Raw genomic sequence first — 24257 nt, forward strand, 5'->3', positions numbered from 1 at the left:
AACCTTCTCTGGGCCAGCCGTGAGCCGTTTCTGGGCCTAAGAGAGGTATATCCAAGACTGGTCAATTTTCTCTCAACTGAGCTCAAAATCCGGCACGACGCTGAATTTAGTTAGTGAAGAGCTTCAAGTTGGTAGAACTGGTGAGTAGGTATCTCTGAAAGAGGCGACATGGGCGGACGGTTTCCGGATGCAAGAGGCATCCTGGTTGCGTGTGGAAACGCGCACTAGCTCATGTGTGTGCTGTTTGGTGGAGGCAGTGCGCTGGGTGCGTATATTGCGACAAGTGGTAGCTCCCTATCAAAGCAGTACTGTACCGTGCATGAAACACCGCTTGCTGATCTAAGTTCATCTGCACTCATAATCAGTCGCTGCGAGGCCTTGCATCGGGAAAAAAGGAAAAAAAAAAAAAAAAAAAAACGCATTCAGAATCATAATCAGTGGCATAAACTGAAGTTCTTTTATAGGAACAACTGTACTGGCTACGAGATTCAGAGAAACGTTTCATCCTTGAGAGTGGCAGGGGTAGTATATTCATATATACATATTATGTTACAACGCAAGGAGCGGTAGCTTGATTCCATTTTATTACATGGCCTAATGAATTTATTTGATAGTATTTCTACAACAAGAAGCCCTTTCAACAGTTTGTAGCCTGAACTCTAGGCAAAGCCCATATGATCAATCACTTCTCATACAAACACCATAAAGGGCGCACAAGAGTAAGGAAATGATCGCAAAAATCAACCTTAAAGGGTATTCTTAGCCTTCAAACTTTTGCGCTGGAAATCCACTAGAGAAATGTTGAATTCTTTCCTCTGGAAACTTTACTGCAGAATATATGCTTCAGTTGATGGTGTAGAGACCTGTGATTGAGCTTCCAAAATGGATCCCTCCAAGGGATCTTCATGCATCTGCAAATATTAATAATGAACCGACAAAAGTACAAAGCCTATAACACCATGCTGCTGGTAACATTTCATAAGCTGATCTTTCCGTTAACTTGGAATTACCTTAGTCTTATTGAAAACAGGTTTAATATTTACACCAATCTAGAACCCGTCACCTTTCATTTTTACATCTTTCATATGTTGGGAATACTTGCACTATACACAAGCGACACCTGCAAGAACAAGAACCTTAAACTTATCATTAAGTGCTAACAACAAACTTTTGTTTAGGGGGGGTTTGTGTGTGTTGGGGGGGGTGGGGGGGGAACTAACCTTTAGTATGATGTATTTTAAACTTGTAGCTGGAGCTGCTTATTGCTGGAAGATAATGTTTCTCTATTATGCGGTTTGGAAAGGAACTCATGCTTGCAAACAGAAGGAATGATGGGGCGAATACTACTGGGATTTAGAGGGAATAGAGTCTGATAATATCCATCCATTATAGCTTCAAAATTACATGTCTCCGCCACCTTCGGAATCTGATATATATCACGCAGATAAGCATGAAGATTGGAATACTCACACAGCTTCTTCTTGGTGCACTTGAAGAGGACATTGTACACTAAATCGAACCGAATCAGAGTAGTAAACAAGCAGACGTCGGCCAAAGTCAGTGTTTCCCCACATAAGTAGCGGGAAGAAGAGAGATGAGATTCGAGCTTATCCAATGTGCTGAATAATTCGTTAACTGCAGTGTCATACGCCTCTTGGCTCTGCGCAAATCCACACCTACAACATAGAAAAGGGACTTACGAATCGTAATATCAGAAAGGCAATCGGAGAAGATAATAGGGTATGAATTCATAAAATTCCTAAATTTATTTACATTGTCCATTGTTGTTGTATCAAAAGATTATATGAATGTATAGTGAATCTAAACGCAGTATATAACAAGCGAAATATATAGGGATTAAGTTTGTGATTGCATAATATCATGGTAGATTAACACGTTAAATTCCTCAGCAATCAATCAAAAGCGTCTTCTCCTATATAGGATCTCCAAGCTCCATAACAATCCACTACATATCTCATGGAAACGACTATAAGTAAGCTATGATCCTGTCACTAAAATTACATAGAAATCGCCATGAGATATTGAGATTATTACCTATACACGCCATTGTTTACACTGGGATAGATCACCCGATTCCACTTCTCGATCTCCCCCTTGAGCTCCGGGGGGCAGAGATCCGGGCCCGAACCTCCGGGAACCGAGTTCAGGAACTCGATAATGGCGTAGCTCTCGTTGCACACCACCTCCTTTTTCTCGGCATCCCACAGCATCGGGACCGTCGACCTCCCATCGTAGCCCCCCCGCCTCATCCCGTACACCTCTCTCAGCGTCCGTCGCCCATTGGCCCGGTCCGGCCCCGGGACCAGATCCCCGCCGTAGGTTTCATCACCGCCGCCGCCGTCGCGTCGATTCCGGAACCCCCAGGAGCCGTCGGATCCGGGGGCGGCGACGGAGACGGGGAGGAGGGGCTCGAGGTTCCGGAGGGCGCGGACGAGGAGGGCGCGGTGGGCCCAGGGGCAGGGGAGGGCGACGTAGAGGTGGAGGGTCGGGGTAGGGTTAGGGTTAGGGTTAGGGAGGAGGTAGGAGGGGGGCACGGAGGGGAAGGGGCCGGGGGGGCGGGAGTAGGAGCCGGAGGGATCGGAGGGGGCGAGCTGGCGCATCATGAGGAGCCACGTGGCGGACCAGGCGGATCGGACGGCGGAGAAGGGAGGGTGGAGTGAGAGAACTGAGGAGCGATGAAGCTACTGTCCACATGGTTGGTTGCTCACTTGCTTAATTAACTGCTTCGATCGCAAAAAAAATGGAAGCGCGGGAGCGGGAGAGTCCTCTTCTTCTGTGCTCGGTAAGTGATAACGCCTACTACGTTCACCTGTTATGTTTAGTTGATAACGTTCGCAGCGATCTTAAAAAGCCATTGCTTTTGATGCTTATTAGAAGCTTGTTTAATTCGCAAATAAGGCTCTAAAGATTAGCTTGGTACCGCAAAATGCCAAAGCTCATCATATAGCGGCCGCTTAGTCTTTTGCTGCTACCATGGCTTTAGTTGCTGCTGTGCGTAGTGCATTTGCATACGCAACCACAAGAAAAGGCTGGGCCAAGTAGGTTGCGTCAGAACCTAAAATGCTTAAGCTTGCCATTTACACAAACAACTCTCCTCCAACAACAATTGGTGCGAAATCTCCTCTGAGCTAAATAGGCTTCAAACACAGGACATGCACAAACAGAAGCAGAAGCAGAAGCAGAAGCAGAAGCAACTTTTCAAACACCTCAGGAAGCAAAGGAGCCTACTCAATTTCCTTGTGACAACTCACAACTGGTAAGAAGATGAATCATTAAAACAAACACACGACGATCAAAAACTATCCAAATGAGTGCAAGAACTAGAATAACATTCGCTGTTTGACAAAAACCTGCAACTATATTTAAGGCACAGTAGAGAAAGTTGAAGTTCACTAAGCTCGATCGAAAAACACAAAATTCATAGATAGCCACAGCTATGACTCTTCCATCACACTTCCATCAGACAATAGCATTTGCCGCGCTAGCAATTCTAGGCCACAGATCAGCACATTCCTTCCCAATGGGTCCAGTGATAGCAGAGCCTGCACAGTGCAATCATGACAAGCGGTGAGAAAAACAAAATAAAATTATATTACTCTCGCCGAGATACAAATTGGTAGTCTCATTATCTTTCTCACAGTCAGAATTCGGATGAGAGACACTGTGAGAGAGAAAGAGAGAGAGATGATAAAGAAGACATAAGGCAGATATCAGAAAAGACACTGGACAACTGGCTTTTGCTTCTAGATCTTTAGCTAGGAGAAATTTTTTTTTCTTCCCTGAATGATGAGCATAGGCAACAATATACGTACCTTTCATTTCTCCCTTAGGATTCACAATAACTCCAGCATTATCTACAAAAAGGGCACACATATAAAAATTAGAACCAAAACTGGCATATGATAAAATGATTAGTAAACCAAACTAAGAATAAGTGGGCAGAATTCAAATAGTTATTCAAAAGCCATTTAAAATTGCAAACTAAAACATTACAATATGTTATATACGACCAAATATTTCCCACGCATTGAGAAAAGTTATCACAACATATATATAAATTCTCACAACTGGTATTTTTCATAGTTAGTCAACAACAATGTGACTCAAATCGTTAATTATGCTTGATGCTTCTTTTTCATTAACCGACAAAATACGACTTGATTACAAAATGTACCAGGAGACAGGTAACACGATGCTACAGAGAGGAAACATCATGCTGTTTAATACTGACCAAAGTTTATTTATGCTTCCGTCTAAGGAGTGGCCAAACTGAGGAGGCCACTCTTCCAGTGGAAGCAACTCTAGACTCTAAAAAGGGACATAACACAAGGAATCAAAGGGAAGACAAATTGGAGTTTGACATTACAGGTGCGGATTCGAGTAGAGAATAAAGTTCACAATATTCGCCACCACGCACTCGGAAACTGTACTCAAATTAAGTTAAGGATCATGGCGTAACTACACATATTTTGCGCTAACTACTACAAGCACACTAAAATAGTAAAGAACATCAAACTGTGAACTATTATCATATGAAGTAACATGATGACAAAAACGAAACATTAACAAATGCTACCTTCAAAGTACATGTAGACGCCGTCCTTTCTGCGCCACGGCTTCCGCTGCCTCACAATGACGGCCGGCATGACCTTCTTCCTCAGATCGGGCTTCCCTTTCTTGACGGTGGCCATGACCATGTCGCCAACGCAGGCCGAAGGAAGCCGATTAAGCCGGCCTTTGATCCCCTTAACGGAGATAATGTAAAGATTCTTCGCGCCCGTGTTGTCGGCGCAATTCACAGTCGCGGCCACCGGCAGACCCAGTGACATCCGGAACTTATTTCCGGCAGATCCTCCACGTCCTACATTGTTTTATTTTTTAAAAAAAAAAACCTAAATAAGTGTAGATTTTACAAAACTTCTAAAGATCGCAAACCATGGATACCATGGATCATTGAGAAATTCAAGCTTATGCCAATAATTATATAGAAAATCTGAGGAAACAACAACACTAATAAGTGAGCAAAAACGTAAATCATAGAAGAACTAAAAAACCTAACAAATTTTAGCTTCTTGCGGTTGAATTGGTCATTAAAACGTAACGAATAGATCGAAGTTGAGAAAATTGCTAACATCATGATTAATTTCCGGATATATGATCCATTTGATTTCATGCGAAGAAGATAAAAAAGTATGATCCATTTGATTCGATTGTTCTAACATTGTTCTAACAAATCAAACGACGATATAATCGAGCAAAAGGAGGAATCAAAACCTTTACAAGTGCATTATTACCTCGCTTCGACATCTTGAGGGAGAGAGTTTGCGACGCCCCACGAAGAGGAGAGGAGATCGAGAGCGTCGAGCGATTGGCTGCGGCGGAATATATCACACGCGTTCTAGGGTTTCCTGTGGTATCAGCTCGAGAAATGGGCCGCAGACAAATGGGCCATGTAGTAATGGGCCGCTTGGGCTGCGAAATCGTGAATATATTAAATTCGGCATCTCTACCTGTTTCGACGCCGACTCTTCACGTATTATTCTGAAGCTCAAGTACTCCCAGTTTCGTCACCGTTTTTTTAAGTAATTATTAAGTTTAGTCGCATCATTCCCTCAAAGCTGAGGGGTTGTTTGTTTCGGGTAAAGACGAGGAGTGTAAAGTGGAATTCACTCAAGTGGAAGTGATGATTTAAATTATTTGCTTCACTTCACAAAAATAACAATTTTAATTATTTGCTTCATTATGAAGTGATGATCTTCTATCGAACTTCTATATTTTTTTTAAAAAAAAACTCACTATCGACTTTGACATTATTTTATAGTTTTAACATAATTTTTCCTCAAAATAAAAGTTGAAAGTAGTACATAGGACCACTTCACTTTCAATAAACTAATTATTTTATTCAAAATTTTGTAATATTTTATATTATATGTAGAATGAATTACAGAAATAAGCTTATCCATTAGTCATTTTAGGGCGTAGAAATTTAGACACTTGAATCACAAGTACTTAAAATAAATAAGAAAACTGCACTTCAGTTTCACATCATTTTATATCCAAACAAAAAAAATGTACAAATAAAAACTCATATTTGCCCACCACGAGACAGCCCTAAGTTAAAATTCGGCGTTTTAGAAGGAGACTCTGCAGCCGATTCTGGGCGAAGCTTGGATGTAAATCCCGGCATTCATGCGTGCTTCACCACCGACTTCTGTGGGATAGTCCCCACGTTCCAATACTGAATCCGGCAATGAAAGCTGTTCCGCCACCGACTTTTGTGTAATCAGAGATGATTCTCTCTCATCGTCTTCCTCAGCAACTCGCAGAGACTCATCACTGCGACCTCTCCCCCTCTTCCTCCTCCTCCTCTTCATCTTCCACATATTGGGGAAAATGGGGTGGAACCACCCCGAGATCTCCCTCGAGGATCTGCTTGTTTTGATCAAAGGGTTCGTGGATATGCTAATCCTCGCCTCGGGTTACCAATCCTCCGGTGTTCCCGCCCTCTGGGACGTCGACAACATCAAGAGGTTGCTGCGTTGGGGCCTCTTCTTCGAGGACGTGAGGATCCTTCACCCCTTCTCCCAGATTTGCTTCAACCCTAATTTCATTCCTTTCATTGTTTGGTATATATGAAATGGTTGCTGGGTCCTGTCGAAATATGTATGTATAGAGATTTAATGCCCCAGTTTAAAAGCTAATTTTGTAGTTGGATTTCTCACAGCAAAACCCCTCTTTTCCCCTCAGATAAATGATGCAAAATTTACTCAAATTAGAAGCTTTTTTGTTTTTAGCTTTGGGTTATTGTATTTATGGCCTCGTAAGATAATAAAGTAGAATGCTTCGCAACTTATTGCAGTTTTGTTTAGGTTATGAGCGAGTTTGCGCACGCAATGGATTTCCTTTTCTTGTCCAGTTTAGAATTCTAACAGTATTAGTTGTTCTGGCATAAACTTCTCACCTATTCTTAGAATTAATTGTCTTCAATCAGAAATTGGCGTGGTAGCTGAATTTTTACCAGTCACTGATCTTACTATCTTGCAGGTCTTCAAACGCATTAATGATTCCGTTGAGTATGAGGGTTGTGTAAAGGAACTTGACGCAGCCCTGCTTGATCTAACTTCCTATCCACTTTTTCCTAAGGTGATAACTGTTTTCTTTTTTAAGCTGGACTAATAGCTCTACCGCTTCTGATTTCATTTTCGGCTGTATTTTTTTTTTTCACGTGGCTTATCAATTTTTGACTGTGAAGTTTTGAAGTTCGTGACCTGTAAGTTAATGATGCAGGGTCTTTCTGATATGTCTTCAGCCACTTTGTCGGAAACAAGGAACTTGGTCTTGGAACATTTACTTCAAATGCATCCAATGAAAGCGGCACACCTTAATGCTATTTTCGCAGCAGTGATTGAGATGGATATGGACGACGTTGCTGGAATGGATAATGATAACCGGGGTAGATATATGGAGAAGCTATTAAAGCAGATGGAATCTCTAAATATCCTAACAAAGGACGAGTACATGTTCCGAAATTCAATGGACTCGCACAGTTTAATTGATTTCCAGCTTAGTGACAGTCTGAAACGCAACAACCATAATCCTGGATCTGCTGTTACGTCTTATGTTAAGTCTAAGGAACATTCTCTTGATGGTCACTCGAGTTTCTTAATTCAAGAGATCGTAAAGAGACAAGACTTGATTTCATGCATATCTTCTGTTGAGAGTGGTCTGAGTACACTTTTAAAGGCTGTTGCGAAGAACAGCCTTGGGTTTGAAAGTAATTCATATCAAGGGCAACCATCCAACTGCAAGTGAGTTTCCTGTTCTCCTTCTTTTGGAGTATTTTGTTTCTCGATTTCTTGTTCATGTTTTTGTTGTTTGACTGTTCCTTGCGCAATACTATTGGAATAGGATCCGATGTTCATCTCCAGCTTATTAATACTCAGTTGATTGAAAGTGTTCTAATTCTTCCTATCAGGGAAGCAGAAACGGTGGTAGAGTGTTTTCTGTGGAAAGAGTGGAAATCGAGATGTTTGTCGTACCTGCTTGACAAAAGAACAATTAAAATACTCTCTGGCGCTAACTTAATCTTCAGCGCGCCTAAGGACCAATGGATTAAAGTGTTTGAGCAATTAAAAGTTCCGTCTGACACTTCTCAAGACAATCTTCTTGAAATTATGGTATATGTTGTAAACCTAGTTTTCTTTTGTGCATATTTCCTGGTTAATTGAGTATAAATGATTATACACATCCAAATTTTGGTGTGAAAGAACATACATAATTTTGAAACATTTGTGCCTTGCTAACAACCAATGCTTTAGAAATCATGTCCTTAGCATCATATGGAGAGTAAATCTGTATCACGTTGAAGCGACTGCACAAAATTCCCTGATTTGAAAGGCGATTTGTGGAAATATAGTAAACTTGCACAAATATAACCTATTTATACTCTTTTCATGATGAATGTGTGGGCTTGTAATTGTGCAACTTGGCACGTATAGATCCATATTTCGGTTTCAATTGTTTGCTTACACTTGTAGTTTTCGAGGTCCTGATTAATGTTGATGATGCATACAGGAGATATGCTTACTAGGCTTGATTTCAAGGCAATGGAATAATTTGACAGAAAGCTTCACAGCAAGTGCCTGTGATCTCCTTCCCATCTCTAAGCAATACTATTGTCTTCACCAATTGGTTCAAGGAAATCCTCAGGACAAGCCTCCTGAGAAGTTAGTAACAGGTTCCAAGGTACGAATATTGTGACTTTGTTTTTAGGTTGAAATTGAAGTTTCACTGAGGTTATCCAGAAAATAGCTTCTTTTGAGGTTTGGGTGTATTAATAGATGTTCCTAGTAATGTTTTCATTCGGTCTTTTCCTGGTAATATTTTCCATGTGTTTATAGCCGTGTTTCCTTTGCAGCAGACCTGAATATTCGAACAGCATAAGAGCACTGTTGCTACCGTCTTTTATAGTTTATTAATTTGAATATGCTATAGTATCTCTAATCCCACTTAGACGTTTTGTATATATGTAACAGGAGGAGATCCTTGAGTATGTAACAAGATCATTGACTGTTCAACCTCACAAATTATGGCTACTACCTCCAGTTCTTACCGCTGCTGCCATTCCATCTTGGTAATTTATTTACTTATTTAAACTGTCTTTGTGAAAGACATTTATCCCTCAAGATAAGCAGAATAAATAAATTGGTTTGTCTGTTTGGTTAGTAAGATATCTAAAACCAAACGAAATGAAACGTGCAGAGTATACCCTACAAACGGGTTGAGACCCCAAATAAGAAAATAATTTCCATTAAAAATGGCAGGCTTATGTACTATTCTTCAGTAAATAAGTAGCATTGTCTGAAAACTAAATGTATGTTGGAACTTAAATTAAGGTTTTCATTTGCTAACTGAGGTGTGAGGTGTTGCTTATCATCTTGAGAATATATATATATATATATATATATAGTGAGGCTACTATGCTATCGGAAGCACGGAGCCTTCCGTGCTTCCAGCTCGTTTTCGATATTGCGACTTTCGAATCGTCGATCGGCTTGTTAAACTTGATCTAGAGTATTTGAAGTACTAGAAAATAAATTTATGATTTTACGATATCATTTGCCTAGTGAACGAAGAGGGCTCAAAATCAACGGCTGAAAATAAAAATCTTACAAAATGTAATAATATGACATTAAAATTTTAAATCAAAGATTGATCTTGTTTTATATAGTATAAAGAATTTTCTATGAAAATTTCACGTGATTTGGATATTTTACACCGTTAAACTGCAACGGCTACGTACGACCATTGAAATTTGTTGATTTTGAGCCTATTCGATCACTAGGCAAATGATATCGAAAAATAATAAAATTTATTTTCTAGGTACTCCAAATACTCTAGATCAAGTTTAACGGAGCCGATCGACGATTCGAAAGTCGCAAGATCGAAAACAAGCTGGAAGCACGGAAGGCTCCGTGCTTCCGATAGCATAGTAGCCTCACTCTATATATATATATATATATAAAGTTATGGAGAAAAATGATTACACCGTGCTTCAGAAGTGAAGTTTGAGCAGTCACTTTGTTCATTTGAGATCTTTGCATAGTTGTAAAAAATAAATCATTTTTTTCAATTTCTTTGGCTGTACTTTATTCTTTGGTCTCTCTGCTTGTGTGTGTTGCTTCAGTTTCAGTGGCTGTGTTAGTACTGAAGTTCAACGTTATCTGGAATTATATCTGGTTGCTGAAAATAACTGAAAATTGATTAGTAGGTCTATGTTGTTCAAGTTGTTCATGGCTGAAATAGACAGGCAGTTCAATGGAGCTTCTCTCGAAAACAGGTGATCTTATTTCTGCAAGAATTATATGATATTATTGGTTTCCTTTGCAATATTGTTTTGTCCTGATTTTTAATTTTGATTCGTCCTTCTCCAGGCAATGCAATTGCAGTCAGGATGGAACAGAGCAGCACCGAAACTGTAAGTTATTTTTGAACCAAAAAAAGCAAACATGTAGCTATAACATTTGAAATAATAAAAATAGTCAAAACGTATAGAAAGCAACAAAACTCAGAACTAGACTATGTTTAACAATCAAAGAATATTTCCTCTTAAATTAGATAGATAGACCTTTGATTTTGTATTTGACTTTATCCATCAATGTGTTTACAGGTGAAGTTGCTGACAGAATTCGGTGTCTATATACATTCCATATACAAAGTTCTCATGTACTGTTCGATGGGTAGTGCTTCATTCTAATCGATGCTCAAAACTACACATGTGAGATTTTGCTTTTCCATTCACACAGTATGATTTGATGCCCCCATTGCAAAACCCACATAACTTGGAGGACTCTGTTGCAGTTGACGATTATGAAGTACTGAAAGGGACAACAACAAAGTTGAAGCAAAAAATATTGAGCAGATCAGATGAGGTCGAATATGGCACATTGTACAGTGAAGAAGTATAAAGGGACCCGTAAAATACGACTTAAATGAAGGGATATTTGCAAAAGAAGCGAGAATGATGTCCTAAAAAAGCATGAAAAAGCTTAACGAAGTCTACTGTAAAATGTGAAGCAAATGAATTGCGTATGAAAGATGATCAAATCAGTCTATGGGACTATAGGAGAGCAAAACGACGCATGAATGGAGTCTATATTTTTTTTTTCATTATCTTCACTTGAATTCACAATTATTTGTAGAATTTGATGGTTGGATGGAATTTTTCTGCCTGAAAGGCGATTCTTCTTTTCAGATTGAAATTTGTAGCCAGGTTTTTTTCTTTCCTTCTTTGCAACAGGCAGCCAGATGTGCATATGTTACCTTACCTTAACTTTCTACAGTGTTTTGTAGTCGTAGTGTCCCTGTAATATGTCTATGTTATTTTGCTTCTGTGATTGAAATAATATGAGAACTCATCCCTAGCTCTTTAAAATGGTGAATGGTTTTTCTTGGCCCATTTGGATCTATGGTGGGTTTTTTACTTTTTTATTTTTCTTTATGGAAGTTGGACGAACGAACAGTTCAAATATACGAGCTAAGAGTTGAAGAGTGCAGCGCATGTTTGGTCGAGCTTCTTGCATAAGTGTTATTAAACTAGAATTGTTTAAAAAAGTATTTATTATTTCCATCAATAATATCAACGAACAGCTTTTTGCTACAGCAGAAGCAACATGTAGGCTCGCTGTGAAAAGAAAGCTACAGCAAAAGCCATGCCAACCACATGTAAAAAGCCGCGGCTGATTGATTTTTTTTTTTTTTTTTTTTTTAACCGAGGTACGGCGTCTGGAGATGCTGGAAAAGGATTTATGTAGTGTATCACTGGCCATACAAAGATATAGAAAATAAGAGATATTTTAAGCTGAATATCTTCTTTTGTTGCAAGAAAATAAGAGATATTTTAAGCTGAATATCTTCTTCGGTTGCATGATCTCGACAGGCTCTTTACTCGCGTAAAAGCTAGATTCTTTTGCCTCTTCAGCTCCTCCACACTGTTTTCCTGACCAAAAAACAGGAACTGTTATTACTGTAAGGATAAATTGTTTTATGAACCTGGTCTATTGTCTATTATAAACCAGACTACTGAAAATCACTCATACAGAACTTAGAATAAAATTTTTTGAAGTGATTGATTTACAGCAGTTGAAAACATATACATATTAAAAATCATAAATATTTTTTTGAAAAGAGATAATTACTTATATACTCCTCAAAATTTTGAAAATATCTCATTTACTCGTACTTCTTTTTTCTTTCTAATATATTCCTCATATGTTCATCCGTTATTCCAAAATACCCCTACAGTTACCATCCGTGAGTTAAACGTAAGTTAAATATCTCTCAGAGTTAAAACAAATTAAAATACTATTTTACCCTTAGTTTAAGGGCAAATAAAAAATGTTGGTAATAGTAGAAGGGTATATTTGAAAAAATCAAAAATCAATATACTTTTTTTACCCCTAACTTAAGGGCAAATAAGAAAAGCTGGTGATAGTAGAAAAGTATATTTGAAAGGGTAAAATAGTAATTTTATAGAGATAACAGTTATTGCTAACTGTTTATTAATTTTAACTCTAGGGCGTTAGTTCGAGTTATGTAATATTACTAAGTATTTCGATATATTCATGTATGATGTAGCTTGCATTTCTAAATGAGATTATTATTAATACTGAATTAGCCCGTTTGGTTTAATACAGCAATGTAATGCTGGATTACAGTGTTTATAATATTATTATGTTTGATTCAGTGTATGTATAAAATTCAACAATCTCAATAATAAAATATAGTCTATTTCAATATTAGCCTTATAAAAGGAATAAATTAGAAAGGCGAAAACTTTTTAGGGTATATAAGTAATTACCCTTTTAAAAAATTACTTCTCTAATTTGTAAATTTTCGTAATTACTTGATGCTCGAGTAATAAAATTTTAAAATTTTTTACTTTTTATTGGCCAAATATTTTGAGGTTGCTGATCATATTAATAATTTGCATTTATTTAGAATTTTTAAGATTGTGATAATAAAAAATTATGAGTCATTTTTTAGCTGATATTCCAAGATTGATGGTTTGATTGGTAGATATTTCCGTAAATCTTATTAATACGAAAGTGTTAAGGTGCACATGGCTGCGAACAACAACAAAAAAAAAAAAAAAAAAATGACGTGGTGGACCGGGTCCATGCAAAAATCCTTTCAGACGAATAGGGAGATATGACGGCCACCGAAAGAAACGCTCGTGGGGCCCACTCGGATGCTCGAACAGTGTTGAGATACATCGAAGCCGTTGAATTCCCCACTCGAATCCTTCCGAAGAATATGATGCGTTTCAGGGACGTTTGAATACGATCGATCTAATATTAATTATTATTCCATTTAATTTCTCACCTCAACGTGGTGGACCGGGTCCATGCAAAAATCCTTTCAGACGAATAGGGAGATATGACGGCCACCGAAAGAAACGCTCGTGGGGCCCACTCGGATGCTCGANCTTTCAGACGAATAGGGAGATATGACGGCCACCGAAAGAAACGCTCGTGGGGCCCACTCGGATGCTCGAACAGTGTTGAGATACATCGAAGCCGTCGAATTCCCCACTCGAATCCTTCCAAAGAATATGATGCGTTTCAGGGACGTTTGAATACGATCGATCTAATATTAATTATTATTCCATTTATCTAGACAGAATATATGAAATTTTTTGTATATAACTTAACAAAATAATAACAAAGAAATTGACAAAAAGAAAAAAATAAAACCAAAATATATTAAATTAATACACTTTAAATCATAAAGTACATTTAAAGTACTAAAATAAAAAAAAAAAACGAAACCATGGGGATGATAGAAAAGGTAGGGGACTAAGATTGCAAAATTGAAAAAGAAGTGGGTTGTTTATGCAAACTGACCCAGATGTGCGATATTAAAATGTGCTACCATTTAACACATTGATATTTTCTACCAACCAGTAGAAGCTCAACTCGTGGACACTTGACATTTTGATCCTTGTAAGTGACTCTATAAATAAGCTAAATTCCGTCCATACCAAGTATTGGTTAAGAAGGGACAGAAACAACTTCTTGCTACTTCTTCTAAAAGCTCCAAATTGATGATCCTAAAGCAGAGAGAGCAGCAGCCACTTCCCAGCTGCTTCTTCTAAAAAGCTCCAACTTTGTGATCATGGATTCATGGAAACCATCCTTAGCCATGAAACAAATTGTTTCGAAGTTGAAATCCGAGTGGAAGCATCTCAAAGGACCCTCGCGGCGGTGCGACACGCGGTTCGCGTACGATCTCGAAAGCTACTCGCAGAATTTCGATGACGACGACCTCCGTTGAATCGGTCCAATCGGAGTTTGAATACACTATTGTTCTTATAAGTAGGATTTTAGCCGTCAAAGGATAGGAGCCTTCGTTCTCTCAAGTTTCTTTCGATAATCTAGACTATGAATTAATAATCAGTACTGTTGAAGTCGATCTATACTGTTTAAAATATCTAAAAACAGTACTTGTAATTTTTAGAAATTATTATGAAATCTATCGAGGAGCTATAAAATAAACGACCAAAAATAAATAGTATTGTGAAAATAGAGGTTAGACTCTTTTTTATTGAAGATTGGAATTGTTCAAACGTTATCTAGATAACAAAATTAATTGTTAATCAAAATTTCAAATTATTTGGACTGTTTTACATTATTAAATAAGTAAGTAATTCATTTAAGCTTTTGAAAACTGTCGATTTTGATGTCCTTAATTTAATCATTAGATAAATAATTTTTTAAAAATTAAAAATTTTGATTCTTCGGCACTTCAAATACTCTATATTAATTTTAATGATTCCAATCGTCATTTCAAAATTTTTATTCTAAAAATAACTTGATAGAACGGAAACTTTTGTCCTTTTAAAATGCTAGTAACTATATTATATTATACTCTCTCTCTCTCTCTCTTGTTAGGATTTGATTAGATTTGTAATTAAATGTTATTTAGATAAGAATTAATATTTAAATCTGTTGGAGATAAATTAAGATTTAAATATTAATTAGAGGATAAACCTGACTAGATTATGATTAATATTTAAATCTATTAGAGATTAATTAAGGTAGATTTAGATATTAATTAAAGTCGGAATTCTAATTATATTAGGATTGAGGTACGTTTTGGTGAAGTTTTATAAATAGCTCTTGATCGGTTTGTTTTTGAGGAAAGTATGGCTGAAGCTTGGGTGCCGTACCAGAGAGAGAGAGAGAAAGAGAGAGAGAGTTATTTACTGCATCTTGTGCACGGGTGCACGTGGAAATATTGTCTTCTTTGGGTGTTATAGAAGACGAGAGAAAAGGGTAGAAGAGATTTAGAAAGAGAACTCGGATTGTAGCTACTCTGTGTACAGAAGAGTTAGGTGTAATCTTCTCTTATTTAATGAATCTTATTTTATTCGTATATTTTCTGTTTTGATTTTTTCTCTCTTTTGTGATTGTATCAGTTTTTACTGAGGAGACGGGTTTATGGTAAAAATCCGATTCGATGTTTCCGTTGCGGAATCTCAACAATCGGTACCGAATCCACAGCGGTCGGTATGGGAGCAGGTTGCAGATTCATAAGATTCAGTACCGGGGCGAGCATCGGATTCCCAACATCTCTCTCTCTCTCTCTCTATATATATATATATAAGAGCCTGAAAATACTTCTCTCCCTCTCTCTCTCTCTCTCTCTCTCTCTAAGCATGAGATGCAGGGGATGAAAGATAATTGGAGCAAACATCTTCGATTTCCTCTGTAATTATCATATCATGATGCACAGTTGGAAGCTTAGATAGTTTCGCTTACTACTAATATAATTTTGTAGCCTTCACAATTTGAGTTCCGTTTGTGGGAGAATGCACTGACAAAATAAAATAGAAGTCATAGTCAGAGTCGTTCATCACGCTTTAAATGAAAAGAATAGCAAATCACAATGAAAATTACACGATCGACTATTAAGCCTTCATCAACTGTATTTGCCAGTTGTATAGGAATTTAGTCCTGCTCTACTTACTGCTTTGCTAAATCGCTTTTCTCGTAATAGCGCTTCGTCAGAAGCTCTAGACAAGCCAAAAGAATGTAAAGATGATCTAAAGAAGAATCAAACTCATAATAACAAAAGATTGAAAGATAACATCTGGTGTTTGGTTACATCCTGCTTTTCAAAGGCCCGTAAAAGTTCATATACATATATATACATCCTGTACTCCGAGGATTTTCATTAGAACACATAGAACAATCAATCAATGCCACCTTAAATTAAAAATAAATAAATAAATAAAAACATTCATTCTATGTTTTCATGCGAGGAATCCTAACTTCTCCCCATTTTTCTTCGCCAAACGGATCAATCCCTGTCTCTGCTTTGAATCAGCTCCTATTGTTTTGCAGAACTCTGTGATCACCTGCATCAGTTGTTTTATCTTTTCAATTCATACACATCTGAAAAGAACTCATGAAATGGAAAATCTCCGAAAAGCCATTCGACATATCATGTTTATATCTTTTCTATGCACCTTTTGTTTTTTACCCCCTTTTTTTGGATAATTTAAAAATAAGATAATTTTTCTATTCGACTCACTACTGAGAAAAAGAAGAATACAATCAACAGCCACAAAGGAGATTTACATTAAACTGATCAATTTCATAGCTTTTTCACACTTTTAACTGAAGAGTAACGTTATATATATCTGCCAACACATCAGTAATTTGTTTTTTATAAAAAAAATCTCCGATGCTTTTCGTAAATTTTACTTCTCATTATGTTTTCAAAGATTTGACGTTCGAGACATTCAACAATCTACAAAGATTTAAAGTTTCTGCGGCGATGCCAAATGAAAATATAAATTTCAACACCTATTTTGTTGCATATATAAGCTATTAGAGAAACATGACAAACAATTTTATTGGGATCATTTTGACAGTGACATCGTCAAATCTATCGTTCACCACTGATTGAATCGGGCTTCCTAACCGAGCGGCCCTTAAAATATTGTGTGATATAAAAACATAAAAAATTATAAATAAATAAGAAAGAAGTTCAACTGTATACGGTTGGTAGTTTGTACCTGGGAGTGAAGCGCGATGACTTTCCCGCGCAGCTGGTTGAAGCGCTTACGCCCGACAACGTTGCGCACCAAAACCACTATGGGCGCGAAGAGCCCCTTGCCCTCGTTCACGTTGCCCATCCGCGGCCGCGGCCGCGTCGGCCGTGCGGCGGCGACACGACGCACGGCGGGGACCCGCGGTGTCGCCACGCGGTCTCCGCCGCCAAGGAAAGAGGATCCGAACCCCGCGGCGGCGGCGGGGGAGAGAGAGGCCGCGGCCATGGACAAAGAAGGAGAGATTTAGGTTGAGAGGAGTGAGGAGTATGCTACAAAGGTCTTAATTTCTCAGCTACGGTGAAAGAGAGAGAGTGTGTTTGTGTGTATGGTGAGTTGAGAGTTGAGAGGCTTGAGTTTCAGGGATGATAGAAGCCATGTCTTTGGTTGCGGACGTGGTCATGTTCAGATGCGTATTCTTGACGAGAGAATGCTTAAGACTGACAAAACAGGATTGCAATCTCTACAGCCTCTTGGATCAGTGACCCTCAGTTTTACTCACTTGTCCGATTGTCGTTACCGGCGCAAGTGACAAAATACTTAATAGTTAGTATCGGAGATCTTAAATTTAAATTTTATTTGATTTATATTTTCAACTAAATTTACCTTATAATTTGAATAATTTTGTTGTAACAAAAAGTTAAATACGTCTAGGAAAAAAAAGTTTTACTAACTTCCCCTTTACCTCATCCAAAAATTTATCTTAACTGTTTAATGTGTTTTATCTGATCCAAAATCACTAAATTTATTTTTTTGGCCTAATTTCTGTCTACAAATTTTTATAGTTCGAATAACCTTGTTGTAATAGAAAGTTAAATACGCCAATTTTTGTTTTCTCTTTTTACATTCTTTTGAGAATGTTTGTAAGCAGTTCATATTGAATCCTAAATTCGAAAGCGTCAAATCCTCGTTTGAACTTTACCGTGCATGTCTCTAGCCATTGAGACTTGTAGTTGGTGGTAATTCGGTACTTAAAAAGCAGAAGGACAATCTGTAGCAAAAAATCACTACTGAGAAGAGTTTGATCAAAAAGAAAAGAAAAAAAGAAGTAAAACTATTTATAGGACTCTGATCGGACTAAACTGGTAAATTACAACTCGATAATAATTCATTTTTAGTTGGACTGAAATCACTTGTTTTCTCGAGACAACATTAATTATCAAGTTGGAATTATTATGGTCGAATTGCAGTCACACGGATCCAAATATGTGTTCAATTAAAACAAAAAATTTAATCTAAAGTGTCAAATTCCTAATATAGGGCCGTATTAGCCAAACCACTCTTAACAAACCAAACTCCAAAAAAAAAAAAAAAAAAAAAAAAAATCTGTTCTCTCACTCGCGCCACGCAGCCCTTCTCACGTGGGATCGATCGATCGATCGATCGACCAAGGCCCCCGACAAAAGGAAACCCTACCCCCAATCTCCACCGTCCGATCAATCCATCTCAGCCGTACGTTAGCCGAGGATCTTACGGTGGTATTTTATCCCCATCGTACCCCTTCGCTGTCCCCCTCCTCCCTCAGATATTTTCTACGAGGGGGCGGCGCCTTCGTCCCCAATCGCTCCCTCTCTCTCTCTCTCTCTCGCTCGCCGTCTCCTCCCCCACAATCCCCCCATTTTCCCCGCTTCGTCTTCTACGGTAGAGGGATTCGTTCATGGATTCGGACGTGGGGAAGCTATTTATCGGGGGGATCTCGTGGGAGACGACGGAGGAGAAGCTCAAGGAGTACTTCGGCAAGTATGGGGACGTGTCGCAAACGGTGATTATGCGGGATAAGGTCTCCGGGAGGCCCCGAGGGTTCGGATTCGTCGTCTTCGCCGATCCCTCCCTCATCGATCGGGTGCTTCAGGACAAGCACGTCATCGATGGGCGCACGGTTTTGCTCTTATCCTCTTTTCATCTTCTGCTTCGGCTTATGCTGTTGTTTAGGTCCTTTTTTTTTGTTGATGTTTTAGTTGTTTAGTTTGTAGTCTTTGTTGATAGCGAGATCTAATTTGTTGTAAAATTCGGGGTTAGTATCGGTGAAGCCCTAGAAATTGGCTTGGTTGATGTGTTATTGATGCTAAATTGTAGTTTAATTTGCGAGTATTTTTTATCTTTGTCACATATTATCTGCTTCTTGCGAATTGCGATGTGGTTTTAGGGTTTTCATTGTGTATTCTGTTCTCTGCTCTGGGTAATAAAATTCATAAGGTAAGAGTTTGGATGCATTCTTGATGACAATAAATACTCTTGTAATAGTTCAATACACTGGTAGAAAGATCAAACTCCTCCTGCTATGTGTTTTTCCCCACAGAGAAAATCATCGCTATGTTTGTTTCTATGAAATTGTCAAAGTCAGGAGCTGACTTGAGGTATATATTTTTAATAATTTGCCTGCTTTTTTTCTTGTAATTGCATTTCCGGAATGCCCAATTCTCTTTGTTACTATAGTCATTCTGTTTGTGCTTTTATCTTTATTAGCTGCTAGTTTCTTCATCGGTTACTTCTTCTTAATAATTTTTTGCTATCAGGTGGAAGCTAAAAGAGCTCTTTCTCGAGAGGAACAGCAAACATCCGTCAGATCTGCAAACCCTAGTAGTGGTCGTTCAGCTTCAGGGGGGGGTGCGAATATCCGGACCAAGAAGATATTTGTTGGAGGACTTCCTCCAACTCTTACCGAAGATGGATTCCGTCAGTATTTCCAAACCTACGGAAACGTGACCGATGTCGTTGTCATGTATGATCAGCAAACACAGCGTCCTCGTGGTTTTGGATTCATCTCTTTTGATACAGAGGATGCTGTTGATCGTGTTCTTCATAAAACTTTCCATGAACTTAATGGTAAATTGGTAGAGGTAAAGCGTGCTCTTCCTAAAGATGCAAATCCTAGTAGTGGTGGTGGCCGTTCGCAATCATACGGTGGGTCTGGGCAAAGTGCTGCTTCATATGACAATAGAATGGAGGCCAATAGGTATATGCAGCAGCAACAAACTGGTGGCGGCTATCCTACGTATGGTTCGTCGGCATATGGCGCGCCAAGCTATGGGTATGGAGGAGCGAGCAATGTTGGGTATGGAGGGTATGGTGTTAGTGGCTATGGAAGTGCTTCTGCTGCTGGGTATGGTGGACCTGCTGGGGCTTATGGGAATCCCAATGCAGCTGGTGGCTATGTCAGCGGCCCTCCAGGAGCTGCTCCCAGAAGCCCTTGGACCAATCAAGCTCCGACTGGGTATGGCTCCTCGGGTTACGGAGGGAATACAGCCTATGGAGCAGCTTCCTCGTGGGGCACTTCTGCTGGTGGTGCTGGTGGTGCTGCACCGACCAGCCAGTCGCCAAACAGTGCTTATGGAAATCAAGGATATGGTGGGTATGGTGGATATGGTGGGGCAGATGGAGCTTATGCTAGTCAAGGTGGTGGTTATGGGGCTGTTGGCGGCCGTGGTGGTGGGCCTACAAATAATGCAGCTAGTGGGTCAGGCGTACAAGGTGCTGGTTATATGGGTGGTGGGTATGGTGATGCCAATGGGAGCTCGGGTTATTCGAATGCTTGGAGATCTGATCCTTCACAGGCTGCAGCTTATGGATCGGGTCAGGTTAATGGGCCTGCTGGTGGCCCAGCTAATTATGGCGGGGGTTATGGAGGCAGTCAAGGCCGGCAGCCTCAGCAGCAGTAACTATTGAGAGGATTGACTCTTTCAAATGGAAGCAGATTTTTCAGCCTGGTTGGAATGCTTGAACCCCAATAGTAGTGTAGCTGCAGTTCTCTATTATGTTAAGTATAAAATAAGTAGCTGTTTGAGGATCAGTAGTTATCGCATAGTTCTATATGCCTTTTAGTGTTCGTTTGCTTATTAAGTTTGGTATGTTTTTAGGGTTTGTTTCCTTGCTCTTGCTTTCTTGTTTTAATTTAGAGTACCTTATGTTAACCTCTTCCTTATGTCGTATTGAACTTCTATGTTTTGTGCTATGGTTAAGTACAATGTCTGTGGTACTGGAAGTAATATTTGAAGCTAAGCATTGTGTAGGTGTATTGAGAATGTGGTTGATTCTTAGCACTGCAAAGAACTACATTTGTATGTTTCAGTTTTTCGTACATGGTACTGGCTACTGAGTAAGATTTACAATCTTACTGTAGCGGACAAATTAATGTGCTGATGGTGGTAGTTTCATTGAAGTAGAGCAAGCATGATTTTGTTCTTGTCATCTAGTACGAAGATATGATTTTGCCGTAGCTGACTCCAATTGTATGCTGACGGTGATGCACTTCATTGAACTAGCAGCAATTTCATTCTTGTAGGAAAGTAGATGCATAGAGAGCCTGTTTGCAATGTGGCTAACTACTTTTGCTAAGCAACGGGTAAAGGTAGTGAGAATATTCTTGACACTTAGCACCTGTATCATGGTTTTAAGTTTATGATGTTTCTTCTGCGGACGTTTATCATTGAAAACTAGCCATGAGTTGAACTGTTGAGAAAGAATTTGATAATTAACAATGATTACTGGTATTTCAGTTCAATTTTTCACCTACGGTAAAGAGAATGATGTATGATCCTGCTGTAGCTGGCTAATATCACAGTGGTGGTAGACTTCATCAAAGTAGCATATGTTCGTTCTCTAAAAGAGAGTAGAGACACAGTAACTGTTTATCAGCATTATTTGGTTGCAAGTTAGAAGCAGTGCATGTATAAGGAGAAAGATGTATGATCTTACTGTAGCTGCAGTAGCATCTATTTCTTGTAAGATAGGAGTAGAGATGTAAGAGCGTATTGGTAAATTCTCGGATCAAGTAATCTATCGGCTAGGGTATCGTAGTAATAGTTGAGATATTTGTCAGTGGAGTAACTTTTCCTCCCTTGTATCCATATTTTGTACAGGACATGCTGCTCTTTGCTGTCCCAGTTTGGTTATCACTGGAGCCTTTTCAGGGTGAGTTATCTGCTGGGCACAGTCGAGGCCAGTCTTTGAAGCACTGATGGTCTCATTCGTGTTCGTGTTATTGGTTTCAGTCATGAAGTGCCATGAACTTCCATGTGATGACCTGCGGGTACGTAAAACATTTGACCTGTTAACCGGAATACTTAATGCTCAGTATACGTTTACATTGAATCAATGAAATTTTGATTGAAAAATTAGCTTTAATGGATTTCAAAGATGGTGGGTGATCGGATTTAGCAGTGATATCTATTAGCCGAATATTTATAGGGCTCTCTAAGATTTTTGAACTTTGAACAAGTGATCCGGTTGACAACTTGTGTAGCATGAGGATTTTCTTTTGTGATTGCAACATAGGAGCTTGATTTATCCTATGGCAAGATTCTCTTTAATTAGGATTTTTAAGGATAATGCATTCCGCCTGCTAGGTGTTTTATCATGTTCGGAGAAATTAGTCTAGAGGTTCTATAAACTATTATAGATATCTTTGCATTTTCTTTATTAACCGGTTACTAAATGCCCATTAGTAATCAAAATTGACATGCTGAACATGATGATCATTCTTCTAAGCAGGTTCTTAATATATCATGAAGTCGCGCATTAAATTTCAAGCCAAACTTTTATCATCACATCCGCCAGTAAATATGATAAGAGGTGGACTCCATTTGAAAGCATTCTTTTGTAATTAAGGCAGAAAGATTAATCTGCCAATCAATATGAGGCGGACTCCATTAGAAATCTTTCTTTTGTAATTAAAGCAGAAAGATTAAGGGGCATTTACAGGTAGGCTCAGCTTCCTTAGTCACAAGATCGCCTAGGTGTAAGTGTATTGATATGTCTAGGAAGAATCTTTTCACAATACTAACTCTATGCTTTGGAGATGCCTTGTATTTTCTTGCAGTTCACTCCCAAAACAAGCGCCGAGTATGGGGTGGGAAATTATTAGCCTATTCTGAATCTACAAAGAGTAGTCTGATTCCGTGCCCGATGACACACAGTTTCACCAGTTTTGCATTTTTGTCCCGGAGTGCTTTAATGGAGCTTAAATGTTGTGGAGTTTCGGAAGGCCTTTCTCAATACTTAGTCACATATCCTTTGTTCTTTTTATCTAAAGCAGAACACTTTGTACAAAAAGAAAAAAAATGTAATTTAGCTTTGCCCAAGAGTTTTCTATCCGTTTAAAGTTTCCTATTTCATTCGATATCTTGGATATATGCTGACTATCTATTGGTACCAATTGCACGGATTACTGCTTATCTTCCTACCGATCAGTGGTGTCTTGGTAGACATATTTGGGCACCTTGTTCATCATATAATATCTAGTACCCCTATCTAGTATTATTATCCTTGTGGTTAGAAGTAACTTAGATGGAAGCGAGAAGGTATAATTTTAATAACTTGGTTTTTTTTAACCTTTTTCAAGAAGGGAGTTGTTTCCCAAGTTGTCCAGTAAGTGGAATGTTCTTTTTGTCGGTTTTGAAAATTTTTTTGTTGCCACGTTCGCCGATAACTTGTCCAAAGTGAGAAAATGTTGATCAGTGCCGGCCCCGGCAGTCAAGTTACTATTTGGGATTATATCACGTATATAATAATAATATCTATTTATGTGCATTCCAACGTCATGATGTACGCCTTTTGCGCCTTTGAAGTACCTAAGGCGGTGTTTGGTTATTCGTAAAATCAACCCTAAAATGTTGAAAAATAAAAATTTGATGTTTGTTTGTCTATAAAAAAATTTTTCGGATTGTGTGTAAAAGTTGAGTTTTCGTTCATGCGGTCCACGAGGTCTGGTTCACCTCGTGGACCGTGTGAGGAGAGGACCGAAAGGTCCATAATGGATCTCTCTCTGTCGGACTCTATATATATATATATATATATATATATATATATATATATATATATATATATATATATATATATATATATATATATATATATAAGAGAAAATNTATTATATATTATATTATAGTAATTTATTATATAATATATTTTAAATTATATAATATTTTATTTATAAATATAAAATATAATATTAATATATATGTAATATGATAATTATTATATATTAATAATATATAATATATAAAATAAATATACATGTATATATATATAGAATAAATTTTTAATTATAATTTTTTTTTTCTTTTACTTTTACGTTCAACCAAACAATTTTCACCGAAAATTATTTTTTTTTCCTACGAAG

General features: G+C 38.3%; 5 protein-coding genes across 12 annotated transcripts; 2 read left to right on the forward strand and 3 right to left on the reverse strand.

Moving 5' to 3' along the window:
* Positions 488-3099, reverse strand: LOC109727570 (glutathionyl-hydroquinone reductase YqjG). 2 transcript variants are annotated; one of them, XR_002220793.1, is made up of 4 exons: positions 2056-3099; positions 1221-1676; positions 1011-1120; positions 488-911 (listed from the first exon to the last, which is right to left on the reverse strand). XR_002220793.1 is itself a non-coding variant. In XM_020257716.1 (3 exons), the coding sequence occupies exons 1-2, from the start codon at positions 2622-2624 to the stop codon at positions 1238-1240; spliced, it is 1008 nt and encodes a 335-aa protein (XP_020113305.1). In that variant the 5' UTR covers positions 2625-3099; the 3' UTR covers positions 488-1120; positions 1221-1237. The 2 variants fall into 2 exon arrangements, 1 of the variants encoding a protein (XP_020113305.1); XM_020257716.1 differs by having other exon boundaries at positions 488-1120.
* LOC109727571 (60S ribosomal protein L23) lies at positions 3294-5454 on the reverse strand. Its single transcript, XM_020257718.1, has 4 exons — positions 5316-5454; positions 4598-4882; positions 3834-3875; positions 3294-3563 (listed from the first exon to the last, which is right to left on the reverse strand). Exons 1-4 carry the CDS (start codon positions 5326-5328, stop codon positions 3481-3483), a joined length of 423 nt encoding a protein of 140 aa, XP_020113307.1. The 5' UTR covers positions 5329-5454; the 3' UTR covers positions 3294-3480.
* On the forward strand, positions 6153-11455 carry LOC109727732. Of its 4 annotated transcripts, none has more exons than XM_020257918.1 (10): positions 6153-6582; positions 7066-7164; positions 7309-7829; positions 7997-8198; positions 8599-8766; positions 9057-9154; positions 10289-10360; positions 10455-10498; positions 10691-10798; positions 10882-11455. In XM_020257918.1, exons 1-9 carry the CDS (start codon positions 6415-6417, stop codon positions 10762-10764), a joined length of 1446 nt encoding a protein of 481 aa, XP_020113507.1. In that variant the 5' UTR covers positions 6153-6414; the 3' UTR covers positions 10765-10798; positions 10882-11455. The 4 variants fall into 4 exon arrangements, 3 of the variants coding, with proteins under 3 accessions (XP_020113507.1, XP_020113505.1, XP_020113506.1); XM_020257916.1 differs by having other exon boundaries at positions 6156-6582; positions 8596-8766; XM_020257917.1 differs by having other exon boundaries at positions 6157-6582; positions 8596-8766; positions 10292-10360.
* On the reverse strand, positions 16317-17777 carry LOC109727065 (protein PROTON GRADIENT REGULATION 5, chloroplastic-like). The gene is made up of 2 exons (XM_020256945.1): positions 17105-17777; positions 16317-16441 (listed from the first exon to the last, which is right to left on the reverse strand). The coding sequence occupies exons 1-2, from the start codon at positions 17363-17365 to the stop codon at positions 16337-16339; spliced, it is 366 nt and encodes a 121-aa protein (XP_020112534.1). The 5' UTR covers positions 17366-17777; the 3' UTR covers positions 16317-16336.
* Positions 18641-23303, forward strand: LOC109727055 (heterogeneous nuclear ribonucleoprotein 1-like). 4 transcript variants are annotated; one of them, XR_002220708.1, is made up of 4 exons: positions 18641-19016; positions 19654-20844; positions 21997-22837; positions 22956-23303. XR_002220708.1 is itself a non-coding variant. In XM_020256927.1 (3 exons), the coding sequence occupies exons 1-2, from the start codon at positions 18795-18797 to the stop codon at positions 20794-20796; spliced, it is 1365 nt and encodes a 454-aa protein (XP_020112516.1). In that variant the 5' UTR covers positions 18641-18794; the 3' UTR covers positions 20797-20844; positions 21997-23303. The 4 variants fall into 4 exon arrangements, 1 of the variants encoding a protein (XP_020112516.1); XR_002220706.1 differs by having other exon boundaries at positions 21997-22166; positions 22628-23303; XR_002220707.1 differs by having other exon boundaries at positions 21997-22166.

This window comes from Ananas comosus, linkage group 22 (assembly GCF_001540865.1).
Source record: "Ananas comosus cultivar F153 linkage group 22, ASM154086v1, whole genome shotgun sequence".
In the NCBI taxonomy this organism is placed as follows: domain Eukaryota; kingdom Viridiplantae; phylum Streptophyta; class Magnoliopsida; order Poales; family Bromeliaceae; genus Ananas; species Ananas comosus.